At 35.0% G+C, this 14,723-nt stretch overlaps 1 protein-coding gene across 12 annotated transcripts in view; it reads left to right on the top strand.

Moving 5' to 3' along the window:
* The window catches only part of MIA2 (MIA SH3 domain ER export factor 2), a 97,591-nt gene that overhangs the window by 41,565 nt on the left and 41,303 nt on the right, over window positions 1-14,723 (top strand). For 6 of the 12 annotated variants that reach the window (XM_021701537.1, XM_044918248.1, XM_044918243.1 and 3 more), the window contains 6 exons: window positions 2,012-2,083; window positions 5,203-5,313; window positions 6,104-6,175; window positions 6,725-6,829; window positions 11,462-11,584; window positions 13,359-13,476. In XM_021701537.1, the coding sequence (XP_021557212.1) occupies window positions 2,012-2,083; window positions 5,203-5,313; window positions 6,104-6,175; window positions 6,725-6,829; window positions 11,462-11,584; window positions 13,359-13,476 (601 nt within the window). Of the gene's footprint in view, window positions 1-2,011; window positions 2,101-3,672; window positions 3,704-5,201; window positions 5,314-6,103; window positions 6,176-6,724; window positions 6,830-11,461; window positions 11,585-13,358; window positions 13,477-14,723 lie in introns of all 12 variants that reach the window. The other 6 variants (XM_044918247.1, XM_044918241.1, XM_044918249.1 and 3 more) reach the window with 4 other exon arrangements.

Below are 14,723 nucleotides of genomic sequence, written 5' to 3'. Positions count from 1 at the left end.
CTAATATAAGTAAGTGCTGTTACTACTTACTGGATGATGTAAAGGTCTTAGAATACTTTAATTCCACTTGTCCCTTTTTGTCCAAGTGTTATTGCACTATATTTTGATTTTATATTTATTTAAACCTCCAAATCATTTTATTACTATTTGAAATAGTGACCATTTATTTGGATTTATCCACATGTTTATTATTTCCATTGCTATTTATTCTTTCCTTCATTTTCAGCTTCCATCTGGGATGATTTTCCTTACTTCAGAAGAATACCCTAGTCTTTCCTTTGTTTTAAAAAAATGTATTTTTTAATATTTTATTTTTTTGAGAGAGAGAGAGAGTGAGAGTGAGAGAGAGAACAGGAGCAGGGCAGAGGGAGAGGGAGTGGGAGAAGCAGATTCCCCTGCAGAGCAGGGAGCCCTATGCGGGGCTGGATGCCAGGACCCTGGGATCATGACCTGAGCCGAAGGCAGACGCTTAACCAACTGAGCCACCCACGTGCTTCACACTAGTCTTTCCTTTTGTGGAGTATATTGTTGATAAATTCTCTCAGTTTTTGTTTGTGTGATAATGTATAATGTACATTTTGTGTAATGCTGTTTACAGAATTCTAAGTTGGCAGTTATTTTCTTTCTTTTCTTTTTAAGATTTAATTTATTTGTCAGAGAGAGAGAGAGAGGGCACAAGCAGGGAACAGGCTCCCTGCTGAGCAAGGAGCCCGATGCGGAACTTGATCCCAGGACCTTGGGATCATGACCTGAGCTGAAGGCAGCTGCTTAACCGACTGAGCCACCCAGGCATCCCATATTAACCTTATTTTAATATCTTATTGACAGTTCTTTTTTTTTTTTTTTAAGATTTATTTATTTATTTGAGGGGGAGAGAGAGTGAGCACAGTGGGGAGGGGCAGAGGGAAAGGGAGAGAGAATCTTAAGCCGATTTCATGCTGAGTGCAGAACCTGATGTGGAACTCAGTCTCATGACTCTGCGATCATGACCTGAGCCAAATCTAAGAGTGGAGGGCTTAACCAACTGTGCCACCCAGGTGCCCCCTGACTGAAAATCTATTATTTGTGTCCTTCAAGAGTCTGTTTCTCTTGCTCATTTTTTTTTCTTGGTTCTTAGTCAAATCTTGTGTTCATCAATGCCGGGTTATATAAGAGAAAAATTTGAAGCTGTGAGTGATTTTATCTTTCTCCAGTGAGGATTTACTGTTGCTTCTCATAGGCAGCTAGGCTGAGATATCAGAAATCGTAGATTACTTTAATTACAGATTGAAATGTTTGGAAGTTTGCCCTTATTTCAAGGGATTGTTCTGTTTCTGGTTTAGACTTTCTTATAAGGTAGCTAGTGTGGGTTGGTATTTGTTTCTGCTCAGTTTTTGGCCTATCATCCTCTGCTTTTGGACAGGGAGAAGGAAATGTCAAATGCTGGTCTTGCTTCTCTGAGGATTCCCTCTTCTATCACAAATTCTCACCCTATGGATAGCTCTGAAGCCTTCAAACATACCCTATTTTTCTGTGTGTTTTTGTCCATCTCTTCTTGTTCTGGTGAGGTTTGTCCAAATAGCCTAGTCTTCCATTTAATCACTATTTTTTAAAGCATTGAAATAAGTTTATTTTGCCAAATCTTACAGCATTTTATGTTTCATATTCTTTGTTTTGCACATTTAAAGATGTTATATTGCCTGCTTGCTTTATTTGTAATATGATTTGAATTACAAGTGAAAATTTCTGATGGCCAGTTTGTATTAATTTCTCTTTAATGAATAGGCTGACTTAGGACAGTTCTCTTAGTCTTAAGGGTGAAGTTCTGCCATTTGTTACTCAAGATGGGGGGTTGTGGTATGTTAGCTGCCCTGGCTCTATTATAGTGCTCATATTTGAAGAACTTAAAGCTAAGTAAATTGAGGTAAATTAAGCGTACATGTGGAAGTGGATTTTGTGTCTTAGACACCTCTCCAGATAAATTTAGAATAAAATTTGTAGAGTTTTTCCTTACAGTGTTGCTTTCTTTCAGTGTGAAGGCTTAGAATCATCTTTAAAGGATGCCAGTTTTGAGAAGGAATCAACAGAAGCACAAAGTTTGGAGGTAAAAACAAATAATATAATTATAAAAGCTGGGAGTAAGATTCTTACTAAATAACACAAACTTGAAGAAAAATGTATCTCCTGAAAACTATTTTAAAGGAAATGTGAAAGAACATTGCTAGATGTTAAAACTTAAAGAAAAAGTTAATTATAGGAAATGGAACATTAGGTAGCATAAAGTATCTTAAAAATTTGAGCTCTCCTTGCTAACATACTCAGTTTACTGGAACCGAGGGCCATATAGGAGCACTTTATTTTTCATTCTTAGGAATGAAATGTATTAAGTAACCATTCCTTTTTTTAATTCGTTTGCTCTAGAAAGGAAGAATAGGATTCATTTTCATAAATTTAGGAATAGTTGGCAGGAATAAATTATGTAAATTGTGGCAGTACGTGCCTTCACTTCATCCCCATTGTTATTGGGAGCTGACTAGAATTAGACCAAAGATTTATATTGTAAGCAGCAGTGTGCTGGTAAAGGTTTAACAGCTGGCTCTCTGAAAAGCAGGAGTCCTTATTTGAGGCATTTGCTTGGTTCTGTTGGGTAAATACTCTCAATTTCAAGGTACCAACATGATGTCACTGAATGCAGGGTTTGGAAGAGATATGTCTAGTCAGCTCTCCTGAGCCAGGTATGATTTGGCTAGTAGTAAGAAGGGAAATAATAAAAATTTGTCATTTAGCTAATCTACAAGAGATTAGGGTAAATGCTGTTTGTTACTATTTAGAGATGGAAGTGTTGTCAGAAGCATACTAGTACTAAAGTAAAAAACAATGGACTTTGTACTTTTTTTTGGTGTATGTGGTCAGACAGTCCAGCTCGGCTCTTATCAATCACTGATGTCTGTAACCATCAGAAAGTCTATGTGTATAACACTGGATGGTAACTAACTGGAATTAAAATAGAAATTTAAAAAAATCTGTATTTTATGTTTCAGAATTTCCTAGTAGAGTCCAAAGGAAGTTATAAATTGAATTCCAAATGGAGCAAATTTCTTAATCTTTTCTTTCTTCATTTGTTACCTATTAATATCGTCAAGAATTTGTTGAAATCGTTTTATTTACTGACCTTCTGTTTTATCTCCTGTTCCAGTAGTAACTTATTAGTTTGATTAAAAAAGAAAGAATTGTAGAAGGCATTTAGCTTGCTAATAGAAGAGCCTAAACTGGACAGAAAAGGCATTTATTCAAGTTTGGCAATATTGTGGATAAAATAAAACACACCAATTTATTCTTAAGGAATTGAATTTACATGATCTAACAGTAAAATTTAAATGAATGTTTTGGAAGTTTTTCCTCTGATTTTTGTAATTTTAAAAAACATGTAGTGTTTATTTTTAAGCTTGGTAAACATAATATAAACTATATATGATGGAATTAAACAAATTTGATGGTTGAATCAGTAGATAAAATCAAAACAGTATAGTAATTTTGATTCAAGTCAGGGAATTCATATAATCAAATAACCAAAGTTGGGAAAATACATATAAACAAGTTTTTAGCCACTATAATATAGTATGTACTTGTTCTTTTTTTATTTTGGTCTCCATTAAATTCTTTGAATCTTTTGGTTTTTTTTTTTTTAACAAGTTTGTTGAAGGATCACAAATATCAGAGGTATGTTTATTACAGTATTTAAAATCCAATTAGAATAATTCAATAACTAATCATTTAAAATTAAAAAGGTCCCAGAAAATAATTCAATGCAGAACATTATTCTGAAGCAATCTTCATTATTTTTTGAGTTTAATTTTTATTATGTCTTTAATTTTATTAAATCACACTTATTTCTCATTTTTTCCTTTATAATGCTCTAAAGCAGAGGTTGGCAAACTATAATCTGGGCTCTCCACCTGTTTTTTTTTTTTTTAATTTTTTTTATTTGAGTATGGTTGATACAAATGTTAGATTAGTTTCAGGTGTACAACATAGTGATTCAACATGTCTATACTTTATGCTGTGCTCACCACAAGTATAGCTACAATCTGTCTCATCATACAATCTATTACAGTCTCATTGACTGTATTTCCTATGCTGGACCTCTTATTTCCATGACTTATTCCATAATTGGAAGCCTGATCTCCCACTCACCTTCACTCATTTTGCCCAATCCCCCACCATCTTTCCTGTGGCATCCATCAGTTTATTCCCTGAATTTATAGGTCTGATTCTGCTTTTTGTTTGTTTATTTGTTTTGTTTTTTTAGATTCCACATATGAGTGAAATCATTGGTATTTGTCTTTCTCAATCTGACTTATTTCACTTAGCATAATACCTTTTAGGTCCATCCACATTGTCACAAATGGCAAGATCTCATCATTTTTTTATGGCTACGTAATATTCCATTGTGTGTATATACCACATCTTCTTTATCCATTCATCCATCGATGGACAGTTATGTTGCTGCCCTATTTTAGTTATTGTAAATAATGCTGCAGTAAACATAGGGGTATGTATATCTTTTTGACTTATTATTATTTTTTTTTAATAAAAAGTAGTGGAATCATTGGATCACATGGTATTTCTGTTTTCCACAGTGGCTGTACCAATTTACATTCCCAGCAACAGTGCACGAGGGTTCCTTTTTCTCCACATCCTTGCCAACACTTGTTATTTCTTGTCTTTTTTATTTTAGCCATTTTGACAGGTGTGAGATGACACTTCATTGTGATTTTGATTTGCATTTCCCTGATGATGAGTGATGTTGAGGATCTTTACATGTGTCTGTTGGCCATCTGTATGTCTTTGGAGAAATGTCTATTTAGGTCCTCTGCCCATTTTTAATCAGATTGTTTGGCTTCTCCACCTGTTTTTGTAAATAAAATTTTATTGGAACACAGCCATGCTCATTCATTTACATGTCTTTGCATTCTTACTACATAGACGTATTTGGGACAGCGACTACATGGCCTACAAGCCTAAAATATTTACTCTGTGGCTTTTTATAGAAAAAGTTTGCTGACCCCTGCTAGCATTGCTATTATTTAAATGGTATAAAAATGAACAAATATGTAAACTAAATTTATTTGATTTATAATATATGTGTTTGATTATACTTGTCTGATTTATCATAACCAAAAAGTTTTATGCCTGTCTTATAAAGTTGGCTTCCTCTTTTAGGCAGTCTGTGAAAATCTGAACAAGTCTAAATCTGAACTTGAGGATGAAATACTTTTTCTGGAAAACCAATTAAAAGAAGAGAAATCTAAACATTCTGAACAAGATGAATTGGTAAGGTTTTTACATAAATGAGGAGACTGTAGGAAAAGAAAGTTACTGAATTTTAAAATATTAGTAGGTATCGGGGTGCCTGGTGGCTCATTCGGTTAAGTGTCCAACTCTTGATCTCAGATCTCAGCTCAGATCTTGATCTCCGTCATGTGTTCAAGCCCTGTGTTGGGCTTTGTGCTGGGCATGGAGCCCACTTAAAAAAATATATATATATATTGGTATCAGTTAAAGTATTATATGCATTCTAAAAAGAATCCCCAAAATACAGAAGGCTGTTAAGTACAGAGTAAAATTTTTGAGATCCACTAGCTTTTTTTTTTACATGTTAGAGGTTACCATTACCATGTTAAGTTTCTTGCACATCCTTATATTTTCTATATGTACTATAAAGTGGCTCACATAAATAAAGTTGAATAATCACATACATGGTGGATTTTTTTTAATTACTCAAAGGTATTTTGAGAACATTTTAACTTTGCTTTGGCATTTATTTTAAAATCTATTGTAAGGAAGATCTAGATGTGTGTGATTATTTAGTAAGATATGATATCAGTGGAGTTATCTTGAGCCTATATAACTTAAATGTTATGAAATATTAAAGATGAGATGAAATATTATTGCCTAACATTCATATAAAATCTCTTTTATGGCTGACAAGTTTTCTTAGAATCCTCATTTTTTTTTGAGTAGATGTATTAGGTTAACAATATATCTAAGCTATGTGGTGTCTTGGAAGCTGGAGAAATTTAGTAAATAAATACTCATTTATTGATTGATGCTGTCTTTCCAGATGGTGGATATTTCAAAAAGGATACAGTCCCTAGAAGATGAATCAAAATCTCTTAAATCACAAGTGGCTGAAGTAAGTTGAATTAGCCTAGAAGGTCCGTTGCTTTTGAAAATCATTTTAATTTTACTGTTTTATGTTTAAAGAAGAAGATATAATACTAGAATTTGAGATACTGGGGTCTTAGATATAGTTCCTTTGTAGAAGGTACTTCAGGAAGGTTCATTTTTTTTGTTGGACAGGTATTTATTGAGTTCTTCCTATGTACTGGTCATTGTTGAAAGTGCTTGGAACTTAACATTAGTAGACAAAATAGGAAAGTTCTCATCTAGTTTAAATTCTAGTAAGAGAGGCAGGTAATAAAAAGTTAACAAAATTTGCTACATAGTACATAAAAGATTACAAGTGGTTAAATCCTTTATCCAAGGCCATATGGCAAGTTCATGGCAGAGCCATGACTGGACCCTGATTCTAGACTAGCCTTTTTTCTGCTATCCCTACGCTGCCTTTCCTATTAATATTGCATGTTTTTGACTTTAATTCCATGTTTTAGGGAGTATGTATAAAAAAGAGCTATTGTATTAAATTAATTCTTATAAGCTTGATATGTTGTGTTTTACTTAGGCCAAAACAACCTTTAAAATATTTCAAATGAATGAAGAACGACTTAAGATAGCTATAAAAGATGCTTTGAGTGAAAATTCCCAACTTCAGGAAAGCCAGAAACAGGTTTGTACTCTATAGGGACTTTTAAACTGTGAATATGTAATTATAAATGTTCTGGGCATACTCAAGACTGACCCATGCTAGGGGCAAGGTTAGGCTTTTCCTGGAAAACAGGAGAGCAGGACAATCTCCCATATATCCTTTGGTGTCTTTTTTGTATAGGGTGCAAAGTGTATACTCCTGGCACCTTGTTTCTTCAGTAGTTAGAGTAATCCAGGGCAAATTTTAGTAATCACAGCACATAGCATTTAGTACCAACTCGTCAAAGCCAGACTGAAGGAGGGCAGAGAATACACATGAGAATTATCTTGAAGCTATGGGTCTGGGGCCTAAAGATAGAAACAGTTCTGATGGTAGATCAAACGAGGATTTAGCTTTTACCCTCTTCCTTCTTCATATATATTAGGCACTCTCAGACACCCAAATATGTTTTCTGTCCCACTGTTCTCCCAGTATAGTTAAAATTTTTCCATGGGAAAATTTTTCATTGATTACATTATTTACAGTTCTTTAAATGTTACAGCTGAGCCACACGATGTGCTCTGACTACATGTTCTGTTTTACCCAACATTTTCTTTGCTCTAGGGTTAGTAATTGTTTTGTTTCCTATATACCTGTCTATATGTCTGTCTTCTGGAGATGCTGAATATCTTATTTATGCATTCAAATGCTGTTTTCTGGAGATTTAAATATCTTATTTATACATTCAAATGCTTTGATAATCGACTGATTTTTTTTTTTTTTTTTTTAAGCAATCCTTCCTGGGGTCTTCCATCCTCCTGATTTGATAGGAAGTTATTCTCTGGGTCTGTTAATGCTTCTGTTGTCCTGAGATTTCACTTCAGTCCCATCTTTCCCCTTGTCTTTCTCCTGTGTTGGATCTTCTATTTCCTGTATCTAAGACTTGCTCTTTTGTGGTTAATTCTTTTGATTAGCTTCTTGAGAAAAAGGTATACAAGCTAACTTTTAAAAAAATTTGCATCTTCTTGAGAATGTCTTCTCTCAAAGTTACCGACATTTTGGTTGGATATCTTCTGGGCTTAAATTTTTTTTTTTCTTGAAATTTTGACATTATTGATCCGTGGTGTTCGTTTTCCAGTATTGCTTTTGAAAAGTCAAATGCTACTTGGATTATTGGATCTGTTTTTGTGATCTGCTCTTTTCCTCCCTGGAACCTTTTAATATCTTTCATTGTTTCTAGTTTTTCAAAATGTCATGATGATGCAGGGTCTTTTTTCATACATTTGTTGGAATGTCTGGAACTCTTAGTCTGGAAACTCTTGCTCTTGATTCAGTTCTGTGATATTGCTACACGCTTTTTTGGGGATTTTTATATGATTATACAGTAATTATTTGAAGATGTCCTCTTTGATTTCCTTGTTTATATGGAAGTTTTGTTGACTTATTCTTCTATATTTTTCAATTTTAAGTATTTTTGTTTTGTTTTGCGTATGCCTCTTCTTTATATATGGATGCCATGTTCTTATCTTGCTGAGGATATTTTTTCTTTTTTCTTTTTGAAGTGTTTGTTTCAGTTCCCTGAGTCGTCTTGTTTCCTCTATTTTCTGTTTTGGTCTATGTCTTTTATTTAAGAGCTTCTTTTTAAAGCAGATATTAGGTGATTCACTGCAATCTGCTTATTTATTTATTTTTTTAAAAGATTTTATTTATTTGAGAGAGAGAGATAGTGAGTGAGAGCACGAGCAGGGAGGAGAGGGAAAAGCAGCTCCCCGCTGAGCAGGGAGCCCGACGCTGACTCAGTCCCAGGACCCTGGGATCATGACCCGAGCAGACGCTCAACCAACTGAGCAACCCAGGTGCCCACAGTCTGTTCATTTAATAGTGAAACTCTCCATGTCTAATTGGAAGCTCTGTGTGTGTTATTGGGAGGTTCTTCTGTAGGGTAATCTGCCTAGGATGTTTCATTGGATGATCCCCAATTGTTGGTATCTGAAGATCATTTTCTACAGGGATGATACCTCCTCAGTTTCTATTTGAAAGGTAGAAGCCCATTTGCCAACAGTGAGATAAACAGAGAGGTAAGGCTTGTTGGTTTGTCACTATTCAGTAAGTCATCTTTCACTTAATACCTTTATGTTTTCAATATTTTACTCACACTTTCACCTGGGCCAGGTATCCCAGAGTTTCATTTTCCACTTCTCCAGAGAATAACTTTCTGGGCTTTTGCCAGATGTGTATATGTGTGTAAATATGTGTGTGTGCATGTGTGCATGCATGTGAAAGATGAGGGGGGGGGGGGGGGATGGATGGAGAGCAAGAATGTATGTATATGTATGTGCAGGGAGAACATGAGGGACTTTCTAACTTTTTTTATATGTACTTTCAGGCAGTCCTCCTCTTTTCAATCCCACTTCCACCCCTAGTGTTAGTGCCTCCAAATTATGAGCATTTTGGATTGTATGAAATCAACCTGCATTTGGACTTTCCCATCTTCTGAGTAAATTTCAGCTTTGATGGTCTGCTATATCTTTTACTATACTTCTTTCTCTTTCTACTTTTCTCCCCCCCCCCAGAGAGAGTGAGTTGGCAGGAGGGAGAGTGAGAAGGGAGAGGGAGAGAATCTTAAGCAGGACGCCCAGTGCGGAGCCTGACATGGGACTCAGTCTCAAGGCCCTGAGATCAGGACCTGAGCCGAAATCAAGAGTCAGATGCTCAACTGACTGTGCCACCCAGGTGCCCCTCTACTTTCCACATCTAGAATTACCTTTTTCCTTATCGCCTATTTTCTTTTTTCTTGTGGGTTTATGCTGCTGCTTTTTTTCCTTTTCCGAAGTCTCTTAGTAGATTTACTCTCATCTTAATAGATTGCAGGAGAAAGTGGTGGTAAACCTTGTGTTAAATTGCTCTGTTGAAATAAAAACTGGCCTTTTCTATCTTGAAAAAATTTCACCTAGATTGTCTTCCTCTTTTTTTTTTATTTTAAGATTATTTATTTGAGAGAGAGGGGTGGGGAGTGGCAGAGGGAGAGGGAGAGAGAAACTTAAGCAGACTCCATGCTGAGCATGGAACCTGACACGGGCCTTGGTGTGCAACCCTGAGTTCATGACCTGAGCCAAAATCAAGAGTCATACGCTCAACCAGCTCTGCCGCCCAGGCGCCCCTCCGATTGTCTTACTCTTTACACCTGCTTTCCTCTAACTCCTTTTTAATAACTAAAGTTCTTGAAATCAACTACTCTATATTCACTGATGCCATGTTCTAATTCACTCCTTCCCTGATTTCTTAAGACTGCTGGGTATGTAATTTCTTCTTCTTCCTTTTTTTTTTTTTTTTTTTTAGATTTTTATTTATTTATTTGAGAGAGTGAGAGAAAGCGAGCACGAGTGGGGGTAGGGGGGCAGATGGAGAGGGAGAAGCAGACTCCCTGCTGAGCAGGCAGCCTTATGTGGGGTTCCATCCCAGGACTCTGGGATTATGATCCTAGCTGAAGGCAGATGCCTAACCTCCTGAGCCACCCAGGTGCCCCTGGGTATTCAGTTTCTTTAGTAACTCTCTAGAGTCCATCTAATCACAAAATTCAGATTTTTGTCTTCAATCCTCATTTGTTTTTAATCTTTTGGTGTCCTCTTAATTCTGTTATACATGTTGGGATGCCTGGGTGGCTCAGTCGGTTAAGCGTCTGCCTTCAGCTCAGGTCATGATCCCGGGGTCCTGGGATCGAGTCCCGCATCGGGCTCCCTGCTCCGCGGGGAGCCTGCTTCTCCCTCTGCCTCTCTCTCTCTATCTCTCATGAATAAATAAATAAAATCTTAAAAAAAAAAAATTCTGTTATACACGTGTAGAAAAAGTTTAGTTTTCTTGTGCTAGGAAATATGCTTATGAAGCCTTAGTTTTGCAGAGAAATCCAATAATTACTGTTCGATAGAATTGAGTTTTAAAGATTTAATAAATTTGGACTTTTCTTTCATATTTATATGCCCCATTTCTTTTGTGAATTGGTTGCTCATTCATTTTTTTCCTGTTTTTCTTATTGACTTCTAAGAGATTTTTGCATGTTAAGGTTATTAATCTTGTCGAATATGTGTAAGAATTCCTTTCTAGTTACTTGTTTGTTTTTAGATTTTGTGTTATTTTTTTATTGTGAAGCTTTTAAGTGTTATGTAATCAAGTCTGTTTTATAACAATCCTTACCTTTTGCATCATGTTCAAAAAGTATTTCCTATAAAAGTATATACATTAAAGACTGTTTATGCAGAATTTGATCTATTCCAGTTTAGTGGTATCTCTGGAAGTTTAGTTAACTACAAAACAGCACATGATTTAAAAAAAATATAGGACTTAAGGGATGGTAAGAAATGACCAAATCTAACATATATATATGTCTCAAAAAGCTTTTTATTTGCTCTAAGTTTATTATGTAAATCAGTTGAACAGTGTTTAAGTTTTAAGTGTCTCTTATTTTACATTATCCTTCTTGAAAATTCTTTGAAAACAGGAGCCTGCCCTTCATTCCCTTCTTTCCCTCCTTCATCCCTCTCCCCTTTACTTCTTAGCAACACATTGTGTTGTATAATATCTATTAATGATACATCTAAATATATAAATAAATTCCTTTACACATAAGTATGAAAAATAATGAGTTGCTTTTTTGTTTTGGTGGGGTTTGAATTTTAGCTTTTACAAGATGCTGAAGAATGGAAAGAACAAGTGAGTCAACTTAATAAACAGAAAATAACATTTGAAGACTCCAAAGTATATGCAGAACAAGTTCTGTGTGATAAAGAAAATCAGATCAAGGTAAGTGGCCCCCCTGGTTTTAGTGACTGAGTCAGCTGGAATTTTGTACTAATTCTGAAATTTGAAAATTTTTGTCTTAGTAACTTTTATTTTTATAATTATTTGGTCAAATTTGAGCATGTGTACTTCTTTGGCATTCATTTTAATTTGTACCAGTATTGTCATTCTTGCTCCCAAATGCTCCTTGAAGACTCACAGATTTGTAATGTATATATTATGTAATAGTGTATACTAATTATATATTATATAATATACAATATATTAATGTATATTATTGATATATATTATATAATATATTAATGTATATTATTGATATTATATATTATTAATATATATGATCTATATAAATCATTATTCTGTGTGTCCTTTTTCTCCTTTGCTCTGTATTTTACCCTAGGTATTTAATGAAGAAAGAAAAAGAATAGTGGATTTTACCTTTGTCTTTAGACTGCCATCTGTTTCTATTGATAAGATGTTGGAAAGAATTTTAGAAATTGGACAGATGAAGTTATATGTATTGGCTAGATGTCTGTAATACCTAGATTAGCTGGTGTATGTACTTTCATGGAGATGAATACTTTTCAAAATATAAGTCTAATTGAAACTTGACTCTAATAGGAATATAATAATTGATATTATTGTAGGATTTGTTCATTTTTTCCTACTCCTTATTTGCCTCATTCTACCCTTTTTCTTTCCTGTTCTTTTAAATCTTATGCTTTCAAGCTGCAAACAGATACTCAGGTGTGAGTATCAAGTAATAAGATGTAAAACTAATATTCTGTAATCTACGCAGTGAAGTGGAGGTTGCCATCTTGAAACCTATATATTTATGCTCTTTACGTTGTTACTAAGAATGTTTTTTTTAAAATTTTATTTTATTATGTTATGTTATTATGTATCCCCCCACCCCCCACTAAGAATGTTTTTAAGATTCCAGCTTTAGGAGTTGTATTCATAATTTGGGATATTGCTTTATTTTTTTCCCTAATCTTATCCTACTAAGAACTTGGGATTCTTCCTAAACAGAACAAGAATGAGATGCTAATCTCAAGCTCAGTCAAAGCTGTAAGCCATGTTATTTATGCCTGGAATTCTCAAGAGGGAAGAGATTGAAGGGTAGAAATTATAGAGCAGAATGGGTTTTTAGGTGGGTCCTTCCACAGAAATGCATGGCACAGTCATTTTATTACCTATAGTGCTAGAAAATCTTTCTTTATTCCAGAAAATTCAAAAAGTACTGTTGGAAAACCTGTAATGTACCAATTCAGATTCTGTTCTATAATTTTTTTTCTTTATCTCAATTGAACTCCTCACCTAATCATTTATTTTAGAAAAAAATCAGATCTGTAAAATCTGTGATCTTTTTATATATCATGTGTCTCACTTGCGGATTTGTTTGACCTCACACAAAATTTACTCTCATGTTAATGGCCACTCTTATTTGTGGCATGTGAAGAATGTCCTATAAGAAAATGTTTTGTTACTTTATAGTCATGTGATGTATTTAGCAAAAATGGGCCTTTATCAAGTATTGTATTTGATTTAGGAATAAACAGGTTTGGTTTTTAACTTGTAGAGTTTAATAGTCAATAAATGTTACAGCTTTTCAGAGTATTTACATATCTTAGTATCAGCTGGTGAATAAGAGCTCATATACTGTTATCTAGGTAGATTGATTTTTAAACTGTGACTGCACATTCAGAAGTTGTAAATCAATTAGCAAAAGGCATTACCCTCTTTCTCTTTTTTCCCTTTTTTGCTAAATGTCAAGTCTCTTACTGAACGCTTGATAGAGATGAAAGATTGGGCTGCTGTGCTGGGAGAAGACATAACAAATGATGATAACTTGGAGTTGGAAATGAGTGAATCAGAAAATGGTACGCAGTTGGGTATTATTAAGTCATGATTCATCCTCTTTTGCTAAAAATGATGAGCCTGTTGTATTTTCTTTTAGTTCCCTATGTGCACCATGGTCTTTTTTTTTTTTTTTTGGCTTTCAAGTTTTTTTTTTTTAAATTTAAATTCAGTTAATTAACATATAATGTATTATTAGTTTCAGAGGTAGAGGTCAGTGATTCATCAGTCTTATATAATACCTAGTGCTCATCACATCATGTGCCCTCCTTAATGTCCATCACCCAGTTACACCATTCTCCACCTCCCTCCCCTCCAGCAACTCTCAGTTTGTTTCCTGTGATTAAGAGTCTCTTTGTTTCCCTCTCTGGTTTTGTCTTATTTTATTTTATACTCTCTTCCCCTATGATCCTCTGTTTTGTTTCTTAAATTCCACGTATCAGTGAGATCATATGATAATTGTTTTTCTCTGATTGACTTATTTTGCTTAGCATAATACCCTCTAGTTTCATCCATGTTGTTGCAAATGGCAGGATTTCATTTTTTTTTATGTCTGAGTAGTATTCCATTGTGTATATATACAATATATACACACACCACATCTTCTTTATTCATTCATCTTTGATGGACATCTGGGTTCTTTCCATAGTTTGGCTATTGTGGACATTGCTGCTATAAACATTGGGGTGTCGGTACCCCTTCAGATCACATTTGTATCTTTGGGGTAAATACCCAGTAGTGCAATTGCTGGGTCGTAGGGTAGCTCTGTTTTCAACTTTTTGAGGAACCTCCATACTGTTTTCCAGAGTGGCTGTACTAGCTTGCATTCCCACCAACAGTGTAGGAGGGTTCCCCTTTCTCCTCATCCTTGGTTTCCTGACTTGTTAAATTTAGCCATTCTGACTGGTGTGAGGTGGTATCTCATTGTGGTTTTGATTTGTATTTCCCTGATGCTAAGTGATGTTGAGCATGTTTTCATGTGTCTGTTGGCCATTTGTGTGTTTTCTTTGGAGAAATACCTGTTTATATCTTCTGCCCATTTCTTGATTGGATTATTTGTTTTTTGTGTGCACCATGTTCTTTTTTCTTTTTTTTTTTAAGATTTTATTTATTTGACAGGGAGAGCGAGAGAGCACAAGCAGGGGGAACAGGAGAGGGAGAGGGAGAAGCAGGCTCCCCGCTGAGCAGGGAGCCCGATGCGGGGCTCCATCCCAGGACCCTGGGATCATGACCTGAGCCGAAGGCAGATGCTTAACCATCTGAGCCACCGAGGCACCCCTGT

The sequence above is a fragment of the Neomonachus schauinslandi genome, chromosome 9 (genome assembly GCF_002201575.2).
Source record: "Neomonachus schauinslandi chromosome 9, ASM220157v2, whole genome shotgun sequence".
In the NCBI taxonomy this organism is placed as follows: domain Eukaryota; kingdom Metazoa; phylum Chordata; class Mammalia; order Carnivora; family Phocidae; genus Neomonachus; species Neomonachus schauinslandi.
Note: the sequence above shows the minus strand (reverse complement) of the source record. Positions and strands in the feature narration are given on the sequence as shown.